The sequence below is a fragment of the Onthophagus taurus genome, chromosome 5 (assembly GCF_036711975.1).
Source record: "Onthophagus taurus isolate NC chromosome 5, IU_Otau_3.0, whole genome shotgun sequence".
NCBI lineage: Eukaryota > Metazoa > Arthropoda > Insecta > Coleoptera > Scarabaeidae > Onthophagus > Onthophagus taurus.
The window spans coordinates 11382656-11407551 of record NC_091970.1 but is presented as its reverse complement, the minus strand read 5'-3'; the positions used below and the strand labels follow the sequence as shown (position 1 = coordinate 11407551).

The 24896-nt window shown below is 33.7% G+C and overlaps 3 protein-coding genes across 5 annotated transcripts in view; 2 read left to right on the top strand and 1 right to left on the bottom strand.

Moving 5' to 3' along the window:
* LOC111423108 (inversin-B-like) overlaps positions 1-7193 on the top strand; it is a 106330-nt gene extending 99137 nt beyond the window's left edge. The window contains exons 6-10 of one of the 3 annotated variants that reach the window (XM_071195714.1): positions 4466-4841; positions 5059-5670; positions 5767-6446; positions 6497-6693; positions 6746-7193. In XM_071195714.1, coding sequence (XP_071051815.1) covers positions 4466-4841; positions 5059-5670; positions 5767-6446; positions 6497-6693; positions 6746-7010 — 2130 coding nt within the window. In that variant the 3' untranslated portion in view covers positions 7011-7193. The remainder of the gene's footprint in view (positions 1-4465; positions 4842-5058; positions 5671-5766; positions 6447-6496; positions 6694-6745) is intronic. The other 2 variants (XM_071195716.1, XM_071195715.1) reach the window with 2 other exon arrangements.
* A 5105-nt stretch (positions 7194-12298) lies between these two features.
* Positions 12299-14716, top strand: LOC139429804 (uncharacterized). Its single transcript, XM_071196011.1, has 4 exons — positions 12299-12362; positions 13283-13962; positions 14013-14209; positions 14262-14716. The coding sequence occupies exons 1-4, from the start codon at positions 12299-12301 to the stop codon at positions 14515-14517; spliced, it is 1197 nt and encodes a 398-aa protein (XP_071052112.1). The 3' UTR covers positions 14518-14716.
* Positions 14717-19687: 4971 nt separating this feature from the next.
* LOC139429803 (tigger transposable element-derived protein 1-like) lies at positions 19688-21232 on the bottom strand. Its single transcript, XM_071196010.1, has one exon. It carries the CDS (start codon positions 21230-21232, stop codon positions 19688-19690), a length of 1545 nt encoding a protein of 514 aa, XP_071052111.1.
* Positions 21233-24896: the final 3664 nt, after the last annotated feature.

Below are 24896 nucleotides of genomic sequence, written 5' to 3'. Positions count from 1 at the left end.
ATAGTTGTCTGCAAGCATTATCTGGCTTCTACAAGCAATTATAGTTGTCTCCATGCAGTATCTAGCCTTTTGTTAGCAGTTATACATGTCCCTAAGCAAAATCTAGAGTTCCATAAGCATTATCTAGTCTTTTAATACCAGTTATAGTTGTTTCCAATCACTATCTAAATTGTTACAAGCATTAGCTAGTCTTCTAATAACAGTTATAGTTATCTCCAAATATTATCTACTCTTCTATTAGCAGTTATAGATTTTCCTAAGTAGTATCTAGTCTTCCAATAAAAGTTATGGTTGTCTTCAAGCATTATCTGGCTTCTACAAGCAATTATGGTTGTCTCCATGCAGTATGTAGCCTTTTATTAGCAGTTATAGATATCCCCAAGCAAAATCTAGAGTCTCATAAGCATTATCTAGTCTTTTAATACCAGTTATAGTTGTTTCCAATCACTATCTAGATTGTTACAAGCATTAGCTAGTCTTCTAATAACAGTTATAATTATCTCCAAGCATTACTACTCTTCTATTAGCAGTTATAGATTTTCCTAAGTAGTATCTAGTTTTCCAATAAAAGTTATAGTTGTCTTCAAGCATTATCTGGTCTTCTAATAGCAGTTATAGTTGTCTGCAAGCATTATCTGGCTTCTACAAGCAATTATAGTTGTCTCCATGCAGTATCTAGTCTTTTATTAGCATTTATAGATGTTTCCAAGCAAAATCTAGAGTCCCATAAGCATTATCTAGTCTTTTAATACCAGTTATAGTTGTTTCCAATCACTATTTAGATTGTTACAAGCATTAGCTAGTCTTCTAATAACAGTTATAGTTATCTTCAAGCATTACTACTCTTCTATTAGTAGTTATAGATTTTCCTAAGTAGTATCTAGTCTTCCAATAAAAGTTATAGTTGTCTTCAAGCATTATCTGGTCTTCTAATAGCAGTTATAGTTGTCTGCAAGCATTATCTGGCTTTTACAAGCAATTATAGTTGTCTCCATGCAGTATCTAGCCTTTTATTAGCATTTATAGATGTCCCCAAGCAAAATCTAGAGTCCCATAAGCATTATCTAGTCTTTTAATACCAGTTATAGTTGTTTCCAATCACTATCTAGGTTGTTACAAGCATTAGCTAGTCTTCCATTAGCAGTTATAGATTTCCCCCAAGTAGTATCTAGTCTTCTAATAACAGTTATAGTTGCCTCCAAGTATTATCTGGTCTTCTAATAGCAGTTATAGTTGTCTCCAAGCATTATCTGGCTTCCACAAGCAGTTATAGTTGTCTCCATGCAGTATTTGGCCTTTTATTAGCAGTTATAGATGTCACCAAGCAAAATCTAGATTCCCACAAGCATTATCTAGTCTTTTAATAGCAGTTATAGATTTCCCCAAGTAGTATTTAGTCTTCTAATAACAGTTATAGTTGTCTTCAAGCATTATCTACTGTTCTATTAGCATTTATAGATATCCCCAAGTAGTATCTAAATTGCCACAAGCATTACCTGGTCTTCTAATAGCAGTTATAATTGTCTCCAAGCATTATTTGGCTTCTACAAGTAGTTATAGTTATTTCCATGCAGTATTTAGCCCTTTATTAGCACTTATAGATGTCCACAAGCAAAAAATAGATTGCCACAAGCGTTATCTAGTCTTTTAATAGCAGTTATAGTTGTTTCCAATCAGTATCTAGATAGTCATAAGCATTATCTACTCTTCTATTAGCAGTTATAGATGTCCCCAAGTAATATGTAGATTGCCACAAGCATTATCTATTCTTCTATTAGCCGTTATAGATTTTCCTAAGTAGTATCTAGTCTTCCAATGAAAGTTATAGTTGTCTTCAAGCATTATCTGGTCTTCTAATAGCAGTTATAGTTGTCTACAAGCATTATCTGGCTTCTACAATCAATTATAGTTGTCTCAATGCAGTATCTAGCCTTTTATTAGCAGTTATAGATGTCCCCAAGCGAAATCTAGAGTCCCATAAGCATTATCTAGTCTTTTAATACCAGTTATAGTTGTTTCCAATCACTAGCTAGGTTGTTACAAGCATTAGCTAGTCTTCCATTAGCAGTTATAGATTTCCCCCAAGTAGTATCTAGTCTTCTAATAATAGTTATAGTTGCCTCCAAGCATTATCTGGTTTTCTAATAGCAGTTGTAGTTGTCTCCATGCAGTATTTGGCCTTTTATTAGCAGTTATAGATGTCACCAAGCGAAATCTAGAGTCCCATAAGCATTATCTAGTCTTTTAATACCAGTTATAGTTGTTTCCAATCACTAGCTAGGTTGTTACAAGCATTAGCTAGTCTTCCATTAGCAGTTATAGATTTCCCCCAAGTAGTATCTAGTCTTCTAATAATAGTTATAGTTGCCTCCAAGCATTATCTGGTTTTCTAATAGCAGTTATAGTTGTCTCCATGCAGTATTTGGCCTTTTATTAGCAGTTATAGATGTCACCAAGCAAAATCTAGATTCCCACAAGCATTATCTAGTCTTTTAATAGCAGTTATAGATTTCCCCAAGTAGTATTTAGTCTTCTAATAACAGTTATAGTTGTCTTCAAGCATTATCTACTGTTCTATTAGCATTTATAGATGTCCCCAAGTAGTATCTAAATTGCCACAAGCATTACCTGGTCTTCTAATAGCAGTTATAATTGTCTCCAAGCATTATTTGGCTTCTACAAGTAGTTATAGTTATTTCCATGCAGTATTTAGCCCTTTATTAGCACTTATAGATGTCCCCAAGCAAAAAATAGATTGCCACAAGCGTTATCTAGTCTTTTAATAGCAGTTATAGTTGTTTCCAATCAGTATCTAGATAGTCATAAGCATTATCTACTCTTCTATTAGCAGTTATAGATGTCCCCAAGTAATATGTAGATTGCCACAAGCATTATCTATTCTTCTATTAGCCGTTATAGATTTTCCTAAGTAGTATCTAGTCTTCCAATGAAAGTTATAGTTGTCTTCAAGCATTATCTGGTCTTCTAATAGCAGTTATAGTTGTCTACAAGCATTATCTGGCTTCTACAATCAATTATAGTTGTCTCAATGCAGTATCTAGCCTTTTATTAGCAGTTATAGATGTCCCCAAGCGAAATCTAGAGTCCCATAAGCATTATCTAGTCTTTTAATACCAGTTATAGTTGTTTCCAATCACTAGCTAGGTTGTTACAAGCATTAGCTAGTCTTCCATTAGCAGTTATAGATTTCCCCCAAGTAGTATCTAGTCTTCTAATAATAGTTATAGTTGCCTCCAAGCATTATCTGGTTTTCTAATAGCAGTTGTAGTTGTCTCCAAGCATTATCTGGCTTTTACAAGCAGTTATAGTTGTCTCCATGCAGTATTTGGCCTTTTATTAGCAGTTATAGATGTCACCAAGCAAAATCTAGATTCCCACAAGCATTATCTAGTCTTTTAATAGCAGTTATAGATTTCCCGAAGTAGTATCTAATCTTCTGATAACAGTTATAGTTATTTCTAAGTATTATCTACTCTTCTATTAGCAGTTATAGATTTCCCCAAGTAGTAATTAGGCTTCTAATAACAGTTCTAGTTATTTCTAAGCATTATCTACTCTTCTATTAGCAGTTATAGATTTCCCTAAGTAGTATCTAGTCTTTCAATAAAAGTTATAGTCGTCCCCAAAATTATCTGGTCTTCTAGTAGCAGTTATAGTTGTCTCCAAGCATTATCTGGCATCTAGAAGCAATTATAGTTGTCTCCATGCAGTATCTAGTCTTTTATTAGCGGTTATAGATGTCCCCAAGCAAAATCTAGATTTCCACAAGCATTATTTAATCTTTTAATAGCAGTTATAGTTGTTTCCAATCAATATCTAGATTGTCACAAGCATTATCTAGTCTTCTATTAATAGCCATAGATTTCCCCAAGTTGTATTTAGTATTGTAATAAAAGTTATAGTTGTCTCTAAGCATTATCTACTCTTCTATTAGCAGTTATAGATGTCCCCAAGCAAAATCTAGATTGCCACAAGCATTATCTAGTCTTCTATTAGCAGCCATAGATTTCTCCAAGTAGTATTTAGATTGCCACAAGCATTATCTACTCTAATAGCAGAAGAATCCATCAAGATATTCTGACAGGTTTATTACATAGCGTAATTTTGTTGTTAATTCAATTAATAATCTTTGTATCTACAAAAAATTTAAAGTGAAAGAGTTAATTGTTTAAATAACTTTAAGTTAAAACCCATTTTTAATTAACACTAACATCATAACTCATTTTATTTTTTTAAACCTTTTTTAACGTTAATTAAACAGTTTGTAACATCAATTAATTCTGAGGTTATTAACCCGTTTTAATTAACACCAAAACGTTATCATACCATATTGGATTATGTAAACATTAATAAAAAGCCTGATGGTTCAACCTTTTTGTTGTTATCATTATTATTATTAAGACCAAATCGATTAATACATTTTTATTTTCTTTTTTTATCAAAGGGAAGCATAAGTAGCGATTGTTCCAGTTGCAAACACAGCTCGATTAACTCTGCGAACTCTCAAAATTCATCGAATAATAATAATATTAATAATAATAATAATAGCGGTGGACAAGAACCGTTTTATTTACACCCTCCGTTATCGGCTAGAAGTTTAGAGGCTCCTCATGCCCCTCAAGATGGGTTATATATTAACCCGATGAATACTCATAATAGACGTCCTGGATCGGATTGTAGCACCGGAAGTAGCAGCCAAGGGGAATCGTTTTATTTGCATAATCCGGGGGATGTTATTTATAACAGGGTTAAAGATTTATTCGAAACTAATTTGAATTCGAAGCAGAATAACGGATCGCCGGGATTTTCAGCGTTAACAGGTAAAGAAGTAATTAGTACTGTATCGAAGTATAAGACGTTCCAATTCGATTGGAAATCTTTCTTGACCGAGAAGACCATCTGTCGCGTTTCTGTTCGTTTCGAATTTCACTTCCGATTGTGTGCTCGGCTAAAGTTAAAGCGGTTTTAAAGATACAAACAGTTAACGCGAAGAATCGAAACAAGACTGACTAAAATTTATTGTTTTTGTGTTTATAGTGAAGGTAGAAGTTCATTCGAGTAGTTCTGGAGCTGGATCCGATGAAAATTTATCTTCGTCCGATTTATCCGAAAGATCAACTGGGGATCATGAACACGATTACGAAGATATTTATTTAGTTAGGGAGGAATCGAAGAAACGAGACACGATTATTAATAATGGAAATAATAATTTGAGCCAAATTCGATCGAGATCTCGAGATTCCGGATCTCATAGCAGATCGGCTTCTGCGAGTAGCTCAAACTCTGGTTGTAACGTAGTTGTTAAATTAACACCAACGGTAAATGTTTCAACATCGAGTGGATTGAAAGATTCGAAGAAGTTTAACGAATTCCTCCCGAAACCGCAAAAACTGGAAAAAGCACAAGGTAAAAAAGAAACTTATTCGGAAGAAGATCATCATTCGTTGATCATTAAAGGAAATAAGAACCTGAAAAGAACCGTTTCAGGACCACCTGAAACACCTTGCGTTCCTCCTCCTCCACCGTTTCCTGAGCGCAAAGAGGAAATGGATGAGCCTAGAGGGGCTGAGGTGGTTGAAGTGGTTGAGGAGCCCACTCTAAAACCATCCGAAATTGTTAAAGGAATGTGTAAAAGCATGAACTCCTTAAGTAAGTCAATTAAACATTTTGACCTAATTAATAGTGACACACATGTGAATAAAACCTTCACAAAATAATTGCAATTTATTTCCCTCTAATTTTCAGCGTCGGCGAAGCGGTTAAATTCATCCTGCTCCGACTTGACCATCATTAGTTTAAACGATAGTGACCATTCAGACCAAGTTGCGCATCTGGTTAACAAGCAAAGAGTGCTTCCTTTTATACCACCGAGTTTCCCGGGAAGCTCAGATTCAAACAATTTAATTAAACCCTCCGAATATTTACGCAGCATAAGCGACAATAAAAGAAATTCGGCGCGAAATTCCTTGGATTACGAAGAAACCGAAATTGCCGAAAAAAAAGTCGAAATTGCGCCAGAAAAAGTTAGTGTGCAAAATCAAGGACCCCCACCTCCGCCTCTCCCCGATTTCTTCACCAAAGAAAAAGATAAAATGGTGCAAAAAGAATCAGAAAAAAATAAGAAACAACAACCTTTATCCGCGATTAGCATCCAAGATTTAAACTCGGTCCAATTAAGAAGAACTGATAAATTAGTGGCGTCAAAAACGTTTTCAGCACCAACGAGAAGTATGAGCCTGCAATGCTTGCAAAGCGATAATTATATCGCTCAAAAATCCGATTTAATCGCCGAGTTAAAAATGTCTAAAGACATCACAGGCATTAAAAAGATGAAGATCGAAAAGGCCAAAGTTGACCAAAAAGTTGAAAAGGAAATTTATACCGAAATGACCAAACAATTTACAGCAAATAATTTCGTTGAAAAAGTAATTTTTAAAAATTAATTAAATACAAAAAATTTAAATTTATTTTTTAGATCCCCGATAAAGATCCAATTGGAAATGTTATCCCCGCTTGGAAACGCCAAATGTTGGCCAAAAAAGCGGCGGAGAAAGCCCGAAAAGAACTCGAAGATCAAATCCAACGTGATTCGGAAGCGAAACGTTTACAAATGATCCCTCAATGGAAACGGCAATTAATTGCAAAAAAAGAAGAGGCCGAAATTAGAATGAAGTACTAAATCATTTTTTAATAAAAATTTAATGATAAATCTTTTATTTTTTAGACAAACTTTGTACACTCCAAAAATTACGGATGAAAAGAAAGTTCATGATATGCAAGAGTGTCTTAAAACAACTTCAGATGAGAAAAATGATTTAATTAATAAACAAGATTTAAATAATAATGGTATTTGTAATAATAATAATAATAATAATAATAATAGTGATAAAGATGATTATGATTGTAACGAAGATTCGAATGAAACGCATATTATTCCATGGAGGGCACAATTAAGAAAAACCAACAGCAAATTAAATTTGTTAGAATAAAATATTACCATTATAAGTACTTGATGCAATATTAATTTTTAAAGATGCTTATTTAGAAATAATTTCAATGTCTTTTGGGTTTTATGGAATTCTATTCTCCACTTTAAAAGTAAAGTATGAAATCGTTGTATTAGTTAAATAATGAATCCTTTGTACGTTGTTTTATGTAAATAAATCTAATTCAATAAACGAAATTAAATTTTTTTGTTTTAAAATAAATATATAAACAACAAAGTTTTTTGCATTAAAAGAGGATACTTTAATTAATAATTGGTGATATTTCCACAAGGATCCTTCAAGAAATTAATTTTATAGCGAATTTCGAAAATTATCGAGGAAAATTGCAACATCGAAAATTTTATCAAAATTTTTCTCAAAAACTAAAAGTTATTTTTTAAAACGTGTTGGTTCATTGGAAAGACGACACTTTTATTAACACTTTGGGAAATTTTCATACTCGTATTCCAAGAAATGGATTTTATAAGAATTTTTAAAACTTAATCGGTAAAAATTGCAAAATTCGAAAAAATTGTCGATCATTTCAAAAATTTATTTCTCAAAAACTAAAAGCGATCTTTGAAAACGGGTTGTTGCATTAAAATGAGGACACTTTAATTAATAATTGATGATATTTCCACAAGGATCCTTCGAGAAATTAATTTTATAGCCAATTTTAAAAATTATTAAAGAAAATTGCAACATCGAAAATTTTATCAAAACATCAAATATTGTTTTCTCAAAAACTAAAAGTTATTTTTCAAAACGGCTTGTTGCATTAAAAAGAGAATACTTTAATTAATAATTGGTGATATATTCACAAGGATCCTTCAAGAAATTAATTTTATAGCGAATTTTGAAAGTTATGTGCCTGGACGTAGTTGCACAACTGCACTTTTAAATGTCACCGACGATATATTAAAGGCCAAAGACGGTAAAGAGTGCACCGCTTTAGTGTTGTTAGATTTTAGTAAAGCGTTCGATGTTGTTGACCATGATATTGTGCTGTCGATGCTTCACTATATTGGAGGCGGGGAGGAATTTATAAGGTTAATTAAGACGTATTTAATAGACAGATGCCAATGTGTACAGGTCAATGGCTTAATTTCTGAACCATTGAAGCTAAAGCATGAAGAATCTCTCATAAGCTTAAAGAGTTAACTTGGCTGAATATTCACAATCGTTATACTCTACAGGCTTCAGTGCTGTATCACAAGGTTGTCACAACTGGCTCGCCTAATTATTTGAGTAAAAAGATTCAGTTTAGAGGGGATCTACACAGTATAAATATTAGAAATAAAAATGTTGTTAATCCGCCTGCTCATAGTACAGCTCTGTTTTGTCGTGCGTTTAGCTACTGTGCCTATAAGCTGTATAATTCTATCCCCGTCACCATTAGGGCCAAAAGGGAGGGTGCTTTCAGAACGTTATTGTTTAGGCATTTATTTGAGCGACAGTGACTTCTTGTTTGCTTTGTAGTGGATCAATCTAATTTTAATGCGAGTGGAATAATTTGTTTTTGTTTTATTTCATTATATTATTTTTTATTTTATTAGCTCATATATAAGATAGATTATAAGTGAAATGAAGATTATAATGCAGAATCAATTAATAGTTTTAGTTTTTAGGAGTAGGCATGTACTACGATTGAATAAAAGTGCAATTATTTTTAAGGTTAAGTGGAAGAGCAGAAGCGAGCCATATTATGGTCGCATTCTGAACTTCGCCTTAGGATTTCCACCTGTTTTGTATTTAAGTTATTTTTCTTTTTAAATATTGTTTTTTTTTTCTTTTTTGATTATCTTTATTTTGCATTATAGTAACTATAGTTACTATTATTATTGTTTGTTCTCTTTACTCTGGAAATAAAGGCAGTTTATTATTATTATTATTATCGATGAAAATTGCAACCTCGAAAATTTTATCAAAACTTCAAATATTGTTTTCTCAAAAACTAAAAGTTGTTTTTCAAAACGTGTTGGTTCATTGGAACGCACTTTTATTAACATTTTGGGAAATTTTCATACTTATATTCCAAAAAATCGATTTTATACGAATTTTTAAAACTTAATCGGCGAAAATTGCAAAATTCGAAAAAATTGTCGATTATTTCAAAAATTTATTTCTCAAGAACTAAAAGTGATTTTTCAAAACGGCTTTTTGCATTAAAAAGAAGATACTTTAATTAATAATTGGTGATATTTCCACTAGGATCCTTCAAGAAATTAATTTTATGGCGAATTTTGAAAATTATCGATGAAAATTGAAACATCGAAAATTTTATCAAATCTTTAAATATTGTTTTCTCAAAAACTAAACGTTATTTTTGAAAACGTGTTGCTTCATTGGAAAGAGGACACTTTTATTAACATTACAGGAAATTTTCATATTCGTATTCCAGGAAATGGATTTTATACGAATTTTTAAAACTAAATAGGCGAAAATTGCAAAATTCGAAAAAATTATCGAAAAAACTAAAAGCGATTTTTCAAAACGGCTGGTTGGATTAAAAAGAGGGTAGTTAGGTTGGATTAAGAAATTAATTTTATAGCGAATAAATTCTAAATTTTTGGCACAATATGCCGAATATGTTTTTTGCAACTCTTTTTGCTCTGCTATGCCTGTAACAATATACTTTTTTAGATTGATAATTTAATAGTGTGCCAGGATAAGGTCTCATCAAATATGTTTTTAATTGAAAAGCTTCGTCGCCAACAATCAAGTGAGATAGTCGAATTCCCATTCGTGCTAATTCTTTTGGCGTTGGTATATTCAAAGTATTTGTTTGCAGTCTTGCTGCTAAATCTGACCGTGAAAAGATCCCTGCATCGCTATTCTTTTCAAGATCGCCAACATTTACATATATAAAGTTAGCATAATATAAAGCACTATAGAAATAAACTTCTTATAATTAAAATATAGCGTTTCACTTTTTGGTGGCGAGGTAATTTCTACGTGCTTCCATATCTTCAGGCTGATGTAATGATGGATTCTTCTGAGTTATCTTCTTCATCGGCACATCATTGATGTCTAAAAATATTACTGATTGCAAGGAAAAAGAAACAAACACAACAAATATCAGTGACCAGAGTTCTACAAAATTATTTGCAGTCGACTCAGACAACAATGAAAAGTACACATCCTATCCATTCTTTTTGCAGAGCTATGACTGACTCCGTTATAGCCTTGCCTCCATAACTACAATTCAAGACCAAAAACAAAATTTATTGAATAGTGTCTGATTTAGAACACGAAAATCTAATAAGGAACTTGACATCATCAATATTGTAGCTTTGGATGGGCTTTAATTTCCCCTAGAAGATGTTACTAATGCTATAGAACTTAATTAAATCTTTAATGAAATAAATGCTTACCATATAGTAACCATAAGTTTTTCTTCTACCCCTGTTGTTTTTAGAAATTGTGTGTCTTGTTTTTCTATATAGGATATGCAATAACTCGTCGAATTTATGTTCAAACATTCTAAAATATGTATTAAACCCTTTAGGAGTCATTTTAAGCGGTGGCAAAAGTGTGTGATATTACCCTTCTTCATAACGTGAATTAGATATGTTGTGCAAATATATTCTTCGCTTTTTCCTTACTTGCTCTGGCTCCTTTTTTTTCTTCTTCGCATAGAAAAGGAATTATTATAACATCCATGTCACTTCCATCCAATTAGCAAGAATTTAACAGAAAGCCACCTAACTGCAATAGGTTAGGAAAATAATTCTGAGACTGTCTCAACTTTACCGAAGAAAATGAAAACAGCATCTGATGTATTTAGGGTGTTGTGCCAAATATTGCCAAGAGTAGCAGAGAGTAGCAAGTTGTGAAAACACTTTAATAGTCGCTTATGACGTAAACAGACGTCTTATATTGCCAATGCGATTTATTGGTACTGGACATTTGGAAATTCAAAAATTTTGTGCCTTTATGAATTTTTCAAAAACTGTCTTTCACAAAGGATATGACGCAATTGTAAAAATTATTGCTTCAGCCACAAAAGCTGTGAAAATTAAAAATACTCGGAAGGCAGTCGAAGAAGAAAAAAGCATTTCCAAAAGCAAAGGTAATATAGATGGGAGAAAGCTAGTAGCGAAAATGTGGCTTTTCTTCTCTTTTCGGTTTCGTTAGCATAATTGGTTGGTTCACAGGAAAATTGCTTGATATTTGTGCTAAATCAAAATATTCTAAAGAGTGTGAACATTGAGAGAAAAAAAAGATACTGCCGAATACGAACAATGGCATGCATTACACCAACCTGACTGCAATTGCAATTATATCATGTCATATATAATATGTCATTGAAATATTTCGTGCTCTGAGGCTATGCATGGAGTTCGATATGCGCATAACTCAAAAAGACTCATAAAAGTATTGCAGATGCCAAACAATACGGTAATTTTACTGCCACCAAAAAAGAATGCACCGGCATGTACAAAAAAGCCTTGGAACGCGACTGAAAAACCTGAAAAATCTTTATTCAAACAAAGGTGAACATTACATTTTGTGCACATTACAAAAGATTTTCCTCGATATTTCGGATATTTACTCCGTTGGCGGCTGTTTATCAGAAATCCATTTTGGTCGGTGATTAAGATTGTCGTTCGTAAGTCTTGGGAAGGAATTTCTGAGAACGGGTACTTTTTCTTTTTTAGATTCAGTTTAGGCTGTAAATAATTGCTTGGTGAGCCGCGCTTTTTTGGAATTGTTTTTGATTTTGTTAGCACTTCAGCTATTCCTAGTTTGAATTCATACATTTCTGAATCAGCAAATCTTCTTCTCCATAAAAATCAAGCATTTACACATGTATGTGTATGTAGTTTCACGTGGGGGTGAGATACTCACAGCACTTAGGCCCCAGCGGACCCTTTGTACGTCTCCACAATTTACTGTTCATTCAAGGGTCAGAAAACCAGCCCAATCTTTTCATGAACGTTAATATAGAACAGAAAGGTATGTTCCTTATATCCGAAATTTGGAGCCATGGTACTCCGAAAATAGATTCCCTTAAGTACACGAGGTTTGGACAGTCACAAACAATATGACTTACCGTCTCGTCTTCCATTTCACACCCTCTACAGAGGGGTGTATTCGCCAGCTTCATGTAAAACATGTGCTTACGTAACCTGCAGTGTCCGGTCAGGAAGTGGGTGAGAAGCCTCAAGTCACTTTTCGATTTTCCCAGAAACTGAGTAGATGTCTTCCGGTCAGGGTAGAGCAGAGTTTTCTTAGCAAAGGCACCTACTGCTGTCCCATCCCATCTATCGCAAAAAGCTCGGTGGGAGATGGAGTTTATCAGTTTTGATGCTGTATTAACAGCTAGTGGTACAAACGGTTCAGGGGAAATCGGTGACTTGTTAGCCGCCCGTTTCGCCAATCTGTCCGCATGATCATGTTCCTTCGATTGATTGCCGACAGGACTTCACCAACGATGATGCAGTATGATGCCTGCCAACCGTCAGCATAGCCTTTCTGCTATCAGTACAGATTACAACGTTTCTGCCGACTTTTTTGGAGTCGATAATCGCATCGGCTGCTATGTTTATAGCAATTAATTCGGCTTGAGCAGACGTGCAATACGATCCTAACGAAGTGGAAAGGTGCAGCTGGAGATCGTGCGAGAAGATTCCCGCTCCGGAACCTCCAGCCTTCTTTGATGCATCAGTGTAGATGGTCAGCGTTTTGCCCGAGCTTGAGTTGCTCTGGGGTATCATTTCAATGCCAAAGTGTGGCTTGCCTAAGAAAGTAGGTGTAATGTAGTCTGTGCGAGCTTTAAGGAGGGGTTGTCTACTAACAGCCTCACTCCAGAGCTTGCTCCGGACTATTCCCATTTTAACAACCTGCTTTTCATTTACTGATCGCAACCGAAGCAATGCCATCACGGCCACCTCCCTGATAAAAATATCTAGGGGCAGCACGTTTAACATAGTCTCCATTGCAATCGTAGTTGTAGATCTCATAGCGCCTGTGATTCCAGTCGTTGCAATTGATGCAGCAATGTAGCTTTATATGCATGTTTTAGTGCTGAGCACCAAACTATGGCTCCGTGAGCTACCATGGGTTTTATCACAGAAGTGTAGATCCACATTGTAACTTTCGGATTTAATCCCCAAGTATTCCCAATAGCCCTTCGGCACTGGGTCAGTACAATCGTTGCTTTTTTGGTTTTGCAACTAATGTGTGATGTCCAAGTTAGTCCTTTGTCCAAGATAACACCCAGATAGCATTTACACATATTAGATTACTCTTTATTTCCTTCTAATTTTCAGCGTCGGCGAAGCGGTTAAATTTATCCTGCTCCGACTTGAAAATCATTAGTTTAAACGATAGTGACCATTCGGACCAGGTTGCGCATCTGGTTAACAAGCAAAGAGTGCTTCCGTTTATTCCGCCGAGTTTCCCGGGAAGTTCAGATTCAAACAACTTAATTAAACCCTCCGAATATTTACGCAGCATAAGCGACAATAAAAGAAATTCGTCGCGAAATTCCTTGGATTATGAAGAAACCGAAATTGCCGAAAAAAAAGTCGAAATTGCGCCAGAAAAAGTTAGTGTGCAAAATCAAGGACCCCCACCTCCGCCTCTCCCCGATTTCTTCACCAAAGAAAAAGATAAAATGGTGCAAAAAGAATCAGAAAAAAATAAGAAACAACAACCTTTATCCGCGATTAGCATCCAAGATTTAAACTCGGTCCAATTAAGAAGAACGGATAAATTAGTGGCGTCAAAAACGTTTTCAGCACCAACAAGAAGTATGAGCTTGCAATGCTTACAAAGCGATAATTATATCGCACAAAAATCCGATTTAATCGCCGAGTTAAAAATGTCTAAAGACATCACAGGCATTAAAAAGATGAAGATCGAAAAGGCCAAAGTTGACCAAAAAGTTGAAAAGGAAATTTATACCGAAATGACCAAACAATTTACAGCAAATAATTTCGTTGAAAAAGTAATTTTTAAAAATTAATTAAATACAAAAAATTTAAATTTATTTTTTAGATCCCCGATAAAGATCCAATTGGAAATGTTATCCCCGCTTGGAAACGCCAAATGTTGGCCAAAAAAGCGGCGGAGAAAGCCCGAAAAGAACTCGAAGATCAAATCCAACGTGATTCGGAAGCGAAACGTTTACAAATGATCCCTCAATGGAAACGGCAATTAATTGCAAAAAAAGAAGAGGCCGAAATTAGAATGAAGTACTAAATCATTTTTTAATAAAAATTTAATAATAAATCTTTTATTTTTTAGACAAACTTTGTACACTCCAAAAATTACGGATGAAAAGAAAGTTCATGATATGCAAGAGTGTCTCAAAACAGCATCAGATGAGAAAAATGATTTAATTAATAAACAAGATTTAAATAATAATGGTATTTGTAATAATAATAATAATAATAGTGATAAAGATGATTATGATTGTAACGAAGATTCGAATGAAACGCATATTATTCCATGGAGGGCACAATTAAGAAAAACCAACAGCAAATTAAATTTGTTAGAATAAAATATTACCATTACAAGTACTTGATGCAATATTAATTTTTAAAGATGCTTATTTAGAAATAATTTCAATGTCTTTTGGGTTTTATGGAATTCTATTCTGCAATTTAAAAGTAAAGTATGAAATCGTTGTATTAGTTAAATAATGAATCCTTTGTACGTTGTTTTATGTAAATAAATCTAATTCAATATACGAAATTAAATTTTTTTGTTTTAAAATAAATAATATATAAACACCAAAATTTTTTGCATTAAAAGAGGATACTTTAATTAATAATTGGTGATATTTCCACAAGGATCCTTCAAGAAATTAATTTTATAGCGAATTTTGAAAATTATCGAGGAAAATTGCAACATCGAAAATTTTATCAAAATTTTTCTCAAAAACTAAAAGTTATTTTTTAAAACGGGTTGGTTCATTGGAGAGAGGACACTTTTATTAACTCTTTGCGAAATTTTCATACTCGTATTCCAAGAAATGGATTTTATATGAATTTTTAAAACTTAATCGGCGAAAATTGTAAAATTCGAAAAAATTGTCGATTACTTTAAAAATTTATTTCTCAAGAACTAAAAGTGATTTTTCAAAACGGCTTTTTGCATTAAAAAGAGGATACTATAATTAATAATTGGTGATATTTCCACAAGGATCCTTCAAGAAATTAATTTTATAGCGAATTTTGAAAGTTATCGATGAAAATTGCAACATCGAAAATTTTATCAAATCTTTAAATATTGTTTTCTCAAAAACTAAACGTTATTTTTAAAAACGTGTTGCTTCATTGGAAAGAGGACACTTTTATTAACATTTCAGGAAATTTTCATACTCGTATTCCAGGAAATAGATTTTATAAGAATTTTTAAATCTTAATCAGCAAAAATTACAAAATTCGAAAAAATTGTCGATGATTTCAAAAATTTATTTCTCAAGAACTGAAAGTGATTTTTCAAAACGGCTTTTTGCATTAAGAAGAAGATACTTTAATTAATAATCGAAAGTGATAACAGCGACAGTTCTGTTAGTAATGAATGTGATGATGAATTACAAGCGAAGAGAAGGAAACTAGACGAAACTGCAACAAGAGATTTTGTATAGTGTATTGGAATTGTTACAATGAGGTTGTTAATGATAAATAAAGTTGTATTCATTGAAAAAAGTCCTATTGGGGTTGAACTTGATTATTATTTGCATTGTCCAACACCTAAAAGGGATATTAATTCCTGTGAATGGTGGAGTACTAAGTAATAGGGTTTTAACATCCTGCCAAAGCCGGATAGTTGCCGGATATCTGTTCCAACACTAGTACGTATCTTCCATTCGCCTTGCTGACATATGGGACCATATCCCACGAGTTGAGTACATCATCACTGGTCTTACACTGATACGGTATATTTTGGATTTGGTTCTCCGCGACAGCAATCGGGACTTCAGCAAGTACTGAAATATGCTCTATTTTCAACATTTATAATCTCTCCTTGTTCTCTGTGTTTGGGTTTCTGGTTTTTGTCATAAGCATATACTTTGTCTTCCCCTCGTTAACTGCAAGCTCTCCACCAAATCCCCTTTGGTCCTAGCTGCTAGCAATCATCAGCATAAGTGTACGTCATCAGCATAGGCTAAGTAATACGCTGATCTATTCTATCCGGGGTGAACCTGGTATAGACGTACACCGATAACCAGGTCATACTTATCTCGGATGTCTTACTTAAGAAGATTAAGAAAAAAATGGGAAAAAGTAAGTATGTGAGGAACGGGTGTCGGAATGTAGGGTGTGGTATGCAAGAGAAAAGTTATAAGGTCTGTTTTATAGAGTTAAGAAAGTGAGGTCGGCAATGCGAAAATTCAAAACGGTGTTACTTTTCGTGGAATAGCAAGAATAGCAATGGAATCATATTTAGCAAAAAAATCGCGAATACAAAATGTAGAAGCTAATAGAAGATTGTACTCCTGTTAGAGTTCTCTGAGTTTGCAGATAATAAATATGGAGGCTCAAGTGTATCTGAAGTTTCAAATCCATGTATAATAGAAAGTACAAAAAATTCAACAGAAATACTCATTATAATTCTAAGTATTCTGGAGTTTAATGATGTTGCTTATTTGAAATTTAGTAATAATCTTGCATTCTAAATACAGTAGTAACATCAGGTAATCGTGTAATGAATTGTGGTGGAACGAATATCCGGCAACTATCCGGTCACCATCACATTCATTACTAACAGAACTGTCGCTGTATCACAAGTCTAACCCTTCATGATGGTACAAATGTCCGCAACCTATTATCTTTACTTTAACTTGTTGATCAGTTTAATCTATTACTAGCAAATCGTCTTAAAAATGTTATGGAAACGCCGAAAACTGTTTCATACTTTTATTTGATTCAATTCCTGATATCGCTCATCGAGAACAAATGTCGCAAGTCTTTAGGTATATAGATATTGATTTAACCAACAGAAAAGTTTCCATCAGAGAATCGTTTTTGTGATTTATTGAAATACATGCCAAAGATGTATCGTCAATTGAAAATAAAATTTTAGAAAAATTAAATTCATTAACAAATTATAGATCACAATGTTATGATAATGCTGCAGTGATGTCAGGTCATATATCTGGCGTCCAATAAAGAATTATAGAAAAAAATAATAAAGCACTATTTGTAAACTGTGATAATCATTCTTTAAATTTAGTAGGAGTTACCGCAGCTAAGCAAAAGTCTGTTTGTGAAAACTGGGATATTGATACAACAATCCGTGTTAGACGTCGAAAAATGCTGGGAGAATTGGCTAGTGATGGTGGCCTTTCCGCAGAAGGTGAAATTTCTCGCGTTACGAAAAACGTTCTTGATCGTCTGCAACAAGAAATAAGTACATGATTTACACGATTAAATAAACTTAATTCCAAATTTGGATTTCTATTGGACGTTGAATGTTTATTAAACCAGGATAATGATGTTAACGATCTTGAAAAGAGTTGTAAAAACATGAATTTTGAAATCAATGGAACAAAAATCTACGTCGTAATATGTGACTACAAAATATTACTCTGCAATAGAAAAGAAATTGAATCTAAAACTCCATTAGAGCTGCTTACCTTTATAATCTCTGACGGAGATGTTTTTCCAAACCTGAGAGTCGCGGTTCAAATACTTCTTACTATTTCAATATCCATTGCTAGCTGTGAACTTTAATTAATTTTTACAGATCAATGCTGGGACAAGATCGCCTAAGTGACCTAGCTTTCTTAAGTATGGGGAGAGAAAAGTTTGAAATGATTGACTTTGATGAAAAATATATGCTTAATATATTAGATATTTGTATTAATGTATTATGATATCATCAAATAAATATACATTATACAGGGTGTCTCACGTAACTGGTTCGTTAGAACTTTTTCAGGTTCCACTATTCGTAGAGATTTGAAATTTTGGTAGCATGGGTTGTTTATTCGGAACTTTCGATTTAATAATAATAATAATAATAAACAAGTTTATTGTTCACAAAAATCGATACAGGTACATAGTATTGAAAATACAAAAAAGTTTATATATCTAAATTTAAATTTATGAACAAAAGGTGATGTTCGATAGTCTCCTATCGTTCTTCCACAATCACCCCCTTAAAAATAATAAACATAAACATAGACAAAACAGAAAAGAACATGAAAAGAGAAAGAAAACACGAACAAGAGAAAATTTATGCGCAAATACGGCAGAGCTGAGGTATTAACATCATCGGTAACCCTGAAAGGTGCATTGAGCCGAAAACAAGGCTGCCCTATATCGACGTTCGAGTAATGCAACGGACGTGCACAGTCCTACAGATCCAGAAATCTCGTTAACCAGTTTTGAAATTTGGTAAGAATAGCATTTTTTAAAAAATTGACGTTTGTGAATGGGTGGTGTGAGAGTTCCCTTAAACCTAATATTGAGGGTGTGCACGTCCGTCCTGTACCGTATCTTCCGGCGAAGGCCTGTCGTTATAATATTGAAATAAGCTGTTGCGCAATGTAATTTTCTGCGGTTGATCATATTTAATCAGCTTATTTCAATCAACTTGTGACTAATGTGCTCTCGTCGCCTTATACCAAAAATTAGTCGCAGACATGAATTTTGTACTTTTTGTATTTTTTGAGCTATACGTTTAGATAGAAACGAGGAGTACAACATGTCCCCATAGTTAAAACCCGATAACACCAGGCTCTCACAAAGTAAACGTTTACTGCTACCGGTTAGAAAATGACGCGCGTTATAAATGAATTTTAATTGACAGTATGCCGCCCGGATCTTTTTATTAATATACTCATTGAAAGTTAGATTCTCATCAATAATTATTCCCAAACTTTTAACTGAATCTTTGCACGTTAATTGTTGGTTTCCTATGCGTATGTCAAGTTTGGGTTTAATTCTTTCCCTAAGTTTTTTCGGGCCAAAAACAATAACGTCGGTTTTTGCTGAGTTAATTAATAAATTATGACGACGAGACACATCCACAAGATTATCTAGGTCAGCACTTATCCGCCTGCAGGCCTCCTCCACCTCACCCTCGCCAAAAGACCCATAAAGCTGAGTGTCATCGGCATATTGGTGCATATTGCAAAAAGATACAGTAAGGCTTCAACATTCGCGAGGGTTAGGTTCTGAAAATACGTCGCGAATGTTGAATCCGCGAATGTTGAAGCACTCGATCTTATAAAAGAGAAACTGCTTCTGTGCCATTTTAAAAAGTAAAACGAAGACGAAATAAATCAAATGGAGAGATGTTTTATTTAAAAATAGTAACAAAATTAAAAATTTGAATAAGTATGATTTTTAAAATTAATAAAATTAGTTATGTTAAATAAAACACACACAATATTTCAAAATAAAACGACTAAATTTTCTGCAACAATATTTGTATTCAAATATAATATGTACAGTAAAATAATCATTTAAAGTTAAAAAAATAAACTCGGACAAATAAAAATAAACTCAAAAATAAATATCAAAGAAATAAACTAAGAAAAAAAAACAAATAAAAATTAACTTAACCTTTCATCAACATGTTCAGGCACTGATTTAGAACACGATGGTTTGAAAAATGAATGTATGGTAGGTTGTACAGCTTTATTTTGCATATCCTTTTGAAGCTCTTTGTAAGAAGCAAGAAGAGTATTTAACCCATTTTTAAATTTTATGCTTCTATGCTTCCATTACGGGATCCATTTCTACGATCTTTTCAGCAAGATGATTTGCTTCTTGTATAAAAGAATTAAGTTCTTTCAACGATAATTTATTACAAGGAGAAATAACCTCATCTTCATCCGATCCTGATTCACTCTCTATCAGGAGTGCTTCTAAATCCGCATTGGATAACTCTTCGTTTTCTTCATTGACAAGAGATTCTATATCAGCTGCTACCACCTTTTGAAAATCGTCTCCTGGTAGCAACCGTGCAGAGAGCACAGCTTTGTCTATTGCCTCATCAACTTCAGAAGATTTTTCGGTGTCTTTTTTTAACAATTTTTTCCATGAATTACTGACAGTCGATATTTTAATGTCATTTAAAGCACATTTTATATTAATAATAGCATGTTCAATATTGTATAGTTTCCACACGTCTTTTATTGAAAGGGAACTGTCGTTTTCTAATTTCTCGTGTACAAATCCAAACGCGTGCCTGATGTAATGACTTTTGAAAGCCTTTATAACACCTTGGTCTAAAGGTTGTAACAAGGATGTTGTATTTGGAGGAAGAAATACTACTTCCACACATGGATGACCTAACTTGAGAACATCAACTGGATGAGATGTTGCGTTATCCAATATCAATAAAACACGGAATGATAAATTTTTAGATTTTAGATAACGTTCCACTTCTTTAACGAAACACTCTTTATACCATTCAACAAATATATGAGAAGTCATCCAAGCTTTTGCATTAGCTCGCCAATACACAGGAAGAGCATCTTTGTCCTTGTTCTTTAAAGCACGTGGATTAGCTGCCCGGTATACCAACATTGGCTTTGTAATAAAGTCTCCACTTGAATTTGCACACAATAAAAGTGTGACTCTATCCTTAGCTGATTTAAATCCAGCAGCAGTCTTTTCATTTTTTGAAATGTATGTTCGTGTTGGCATCTGTTTCCAATAAAGTCCGGTTTCATCCGCATTAAAGATTTGTTCAGGGCAATAACCTTTTTCTTCTATTAATTTTCTTATTTCATCAGGAAATTTTGCAGCTTGTTGATGATCAGCTGAAGCTGATTCTCCACATAACTTAACGTTATGAAGATTAAATCGAGATTTAAATCTTTCGAACCATCCTCTGCTCGCTTTAAATTTAGAGTCATCTTCAATATAATTTATATCACCCGAAAAATGACAATAAAGATCCTTGGCTTTATCCATTAATCTAGCTCTGGCTAATGGTATATTTCTGCGGCCGTTATCTTCAATCCAAATATAAAGAGACTTCTCCATTTTCTCAATATTCATATCACGAATTTGTGATGTTACTTTTAATGATGAACAGATGCCACTTTTTACGCTATTCCTGATTTCATTTTCTTTTTTCTTTATAGATCTTATCGTTGATTCATTTACACTAAAGATACGGCCCACTTCGGTAGCTTTTTTCCCTTCTCGCAGCATATCAAGAACTTGAATCTTTTTTTCTAATGTCATAACTGACTTTGCGCGTTTGGCAATTAAGTTTATTTCGTTCGCTGGTCGTTTTGTAGCCATGTTGAATAGAATAATAGTTTCTAAAAGTTTATAAGATTAATCGGATATAAGAAATTATAGAGTAAAAAAAAATAAAGAAATACTAACCTGAGTCAAGTAAATATCACAGAAATAAACACATAACCTAAACACTAAAATCGATCGAAATTAAGGGAATCCCCGTAAACCGTAACAAAACAAATTGTCAAATGTGCGTGATGGGAAGCTGGTTGCTTGTACAGCAGGCGCACCGTTTGAATAAAGAAAAAAGTGCGTACATATTCGCGAATAATCGAAACGCGAATGTTGAAAAAGGTAGCAAAGTTTAAAACGCGAATACACGAAACCGCGAATGCTGAAGTCGTGAATGTCGGGGCCCTACTGTACATGCTTGTGAAAATCGCTAGTGTATATTGAGAAAAGGAGCGGGGAGAGAACCGATCCCTGTGGGACACCTGTCGATACCGTCATTGCCTCCGACACCCGACCATCCACACTCACACGTTGCACCCTATTATCCAAAAAACTCCCCAGTAAATTAACTGCCTTGTACTTTAACCCTATATGGTGCAGTTTGGACAGCAAGATTTTATGGTTCAAAGTGTCGAAGGCCTTCGAGTAATCAAGCAGACAAAGAACGGTAATTTTATCGCTATCCATCGCTCCCACAATGTCATCCACAACGTCAACCAGCGCGGTCGCGCAACTGAAACCAGGGCGAAAACCAGATTGTCGGTCCGGCAGAATGCTGTTGTTTACAATATATTTGCTAAGTTGTTCAAATAAAATCTTCTCCATGACCTTTGAGAGAACCGGCAATATGCTTATTAGTCTTAAGTCAGACAGCCTTTGAGGATTATTAATTTTAGGGAGAGGGTTTAGCAACGATATTTTCCACGAAGCCGGGAAGGAACTAGTCTCTATGACATGAATTACAATATGCCTAACATATGGTATAATATGGGGGCAACACAATTTAATAATTTTTATATTTAAGCTGTCATAGCCCATAGCATTACTGTTTATTGCGTTAATAGTTTCCTCAACATTGGCTTCAGCAATTTCAGCAAATTCAAAAACCTGGCTATATAGTGTATTATTAAGATAATAATTGTAAAGGTCAGCATCATACCCCGATATACCCACGCCGACAAAGTGCGCATTCAACTGGTTTAGATTTTTACGGTGCCCCGGTACTGAAATTTGCTTCTTATTAAACAAACCCGCTTTTCTCAATGCTGTCCATTTATTATTCGCGCTTTTAATTTGAAGTTCAAGATATACTCTGCGCTCTGTACGGATAGCTTCCGTAACAATTCGTCTCATTGTTTTATAAAAGGTCCATTTCTGCGGTAGCTTTGTTGCTTTAAATTCCCGATATGCCCTGTCCCGAATTTTTTGCATAGACTTGATTGTATCAGTGATCCATGGGGACTGAGGTCTTACAAAACTGCAGGTTTTCAGTGGACAATGTACAGGGTGTCCCAATTTCGATGTCCGCATAGGCTATCTCCGAAACTAAAAGAGATAGAAAAAAAGTAGCTTACATGTCATGATCTCGTTTTTCGAGAAAATGCTAATGCCGAAAACTCCGAACAGCTATCGTCTTTTGTTTTCGCCCTATCGGCAAAAACTGAAAATTATGCGAAAACGATAATCGCGAATATCTCACTTATTATCAAAGATGGAGTATTATAAATAAAACATTATATGGGCAACTTTTTACGAAGAATTCAGTGCCGTAGGTAGAATTTTTTTCCCATCTTTTACTTTCGAGATTTTAGATGTAACTTTATTTTTTTAAATGGAAACCATAGTTGGCTATGATCTAAAATAATTTGTTATTTTCTTCTGATAACAAATATATATAGTTTGTCGGGTATATTTCTTATAGTTATTAAATAATTAACAAAAATTCATTTTGTTCTATCTAAAAGTAATGTATGTATTTAAAAATTATGTTGCTATGGTGATAACCATACATACTATGATGGCACATAATGTATCAAATAATTGCTTAAGTTTGTATTTAAAAATTCGATAATAACTCTGGTATTATGTGCTGGTACGAAGCACCAGCATGTTAAGTGTCAAAGTATAACAAAACTGAATAAAACTTTACAATGAACTTCGAAAATTATGAAAAATGTAACATGATGGAATGCTATATGTTATCAGATAAGAATGCGACGTTAGCCGCGGAATTATATTTCACAAGGTATCCGGAAAGCACGTGCAAAACATACCAAAATGACCTGCAAGAAGATGAAGTCAATGTGTTGGCTTCAGTTGCGATAAATCCATCAACATCTTGCAGAGAAATTGAACAAGACGTCTGACCCAAAAACCGCTGCTTCCGAATATGAAAGAAAAATATGTATAAACCATACAAAGCGGGGCTAACTCATTATTTACGTGCCGTCAATCTAAGATTAGAATTTTGTAGATGATATTTAGAAAAATTAAATAATCTGCTGTTTGTTCAAAATGTCATCTGGACCGATGAAGTCTCTGAGTGTTCAAAGAAGATTAGGATTCAATGTATGGTGTGCTCTTTTAGATAATAGAATTTTGGCATATAGTATCTACCATAAAAACTTAAACTATGGTAAATATCTCAATATATTAAGGCAGCACATTGAGCACATTGGTCGACAATTTGCCATTAAATATGTTTCAAATGATATATTTTCATTTCACTTCGAACCAGCTTCTGAAGAAGGTTGCAACATGGCATCCGAAACGTCAAACCTTTTATTAAAAGACGCACGGCAAAACCCGTGTCTAGTGTTAGTTCTAGTTTTAGTTCTAATTTTAGTTTAATGATATATTTTCAATATGACGGAGCACCAGGACATAATGCCAGAGTCGTTACTGAATTTTTAAATACTACTACAAACTTTGACAATAATTGGAAACAATGTTTTCCATCATGGTATGGTTATCACCATAACAACAGTTAAGTTTTAAATACATACAATAGTTTCAGAAAGAACAAAAAAAATTGATACATTATATTCTATCATAGTATGTATGTATGGTTATCACCATAGCAACATTAACTTTTAAACACATACATTAGTTTTAGATAGGACAAAATGAATTTTTGTTAATTATTCAATAATTATAAGAAATATACCCCACAAACTATATATATTTGTTATCAGAAGAAAATTACAAATTATTTTAGGTCATAGCCAACTATGGTTTCCATTTAAAAAAATAAAGTTACGTCTAAAATCTCGAAAATAAAAGATGGGAAAAAAATTCTACCTACGCCACTGAATTCTTCGTAAAAAGTTGCCCATATAATGTTTTATTTATAATACTCCATCTTTGATAATAAGTGAGATATTCGCGAATGCCGTTTTCGCAAAATTTTCAATTTTTGCCGCTAGGGCGAAAACAAAAGACGATAGCTGTTCGCAGTTTTCGGCATTAGCATTTTCTCGAAAAACGAGATCATGACATGTAAGCTACTTTTTTTCTATCTCTTTTAGTTTCGGAGATAGCCTATGCGGACATCGAAATTGGGACACCCTGTACCTTTAGAACACTACATAGGGCGTTATTGAAAAAATTTACCTTAGAGTCCCCGTCGGGAATATCAAAAATGTGAAAAAATGGTATTCTATACAGATCATCAGCGAAGTGATCGTATTGAAAATATTTGAAAGAGCGAAAG

What these genes read in the sequence shown, in the direction of transcription:
- LOC139429804 (XM_071196011.1), top strand. Translation starts at nt 12,299, where the DNA reads ATGGAGTTTATCAGTTTTGATGCTGTATTAACAGCTAGTGGTACAAAC. An exon ending in CAAATAATTTCGTTGAAAAA is followed by an intron (nt 13,963 to 14,012) that starts GTAATTTTTAAA and finishes TTTATTTTTTAG; the next exon opens with ATCCCCGATAAAGATCCAAT. An exon ending in GAGGCCGAAATTAGAATGAA is followed by an intron (nt 14,210 to 14,261) that starts GTACTAAATCAT and finishes TTTATTTTTTAG; the next exon opens with ACAAACTTTGTACACTCCAA.
- LOC139429803 (XM_071196010.1), bottom strand. Translation starts at nt 21,232, where the DNA reads ATGGCTACAAAACGACCAGCGAACGAAATAAACTTAATTGCCAAACGC.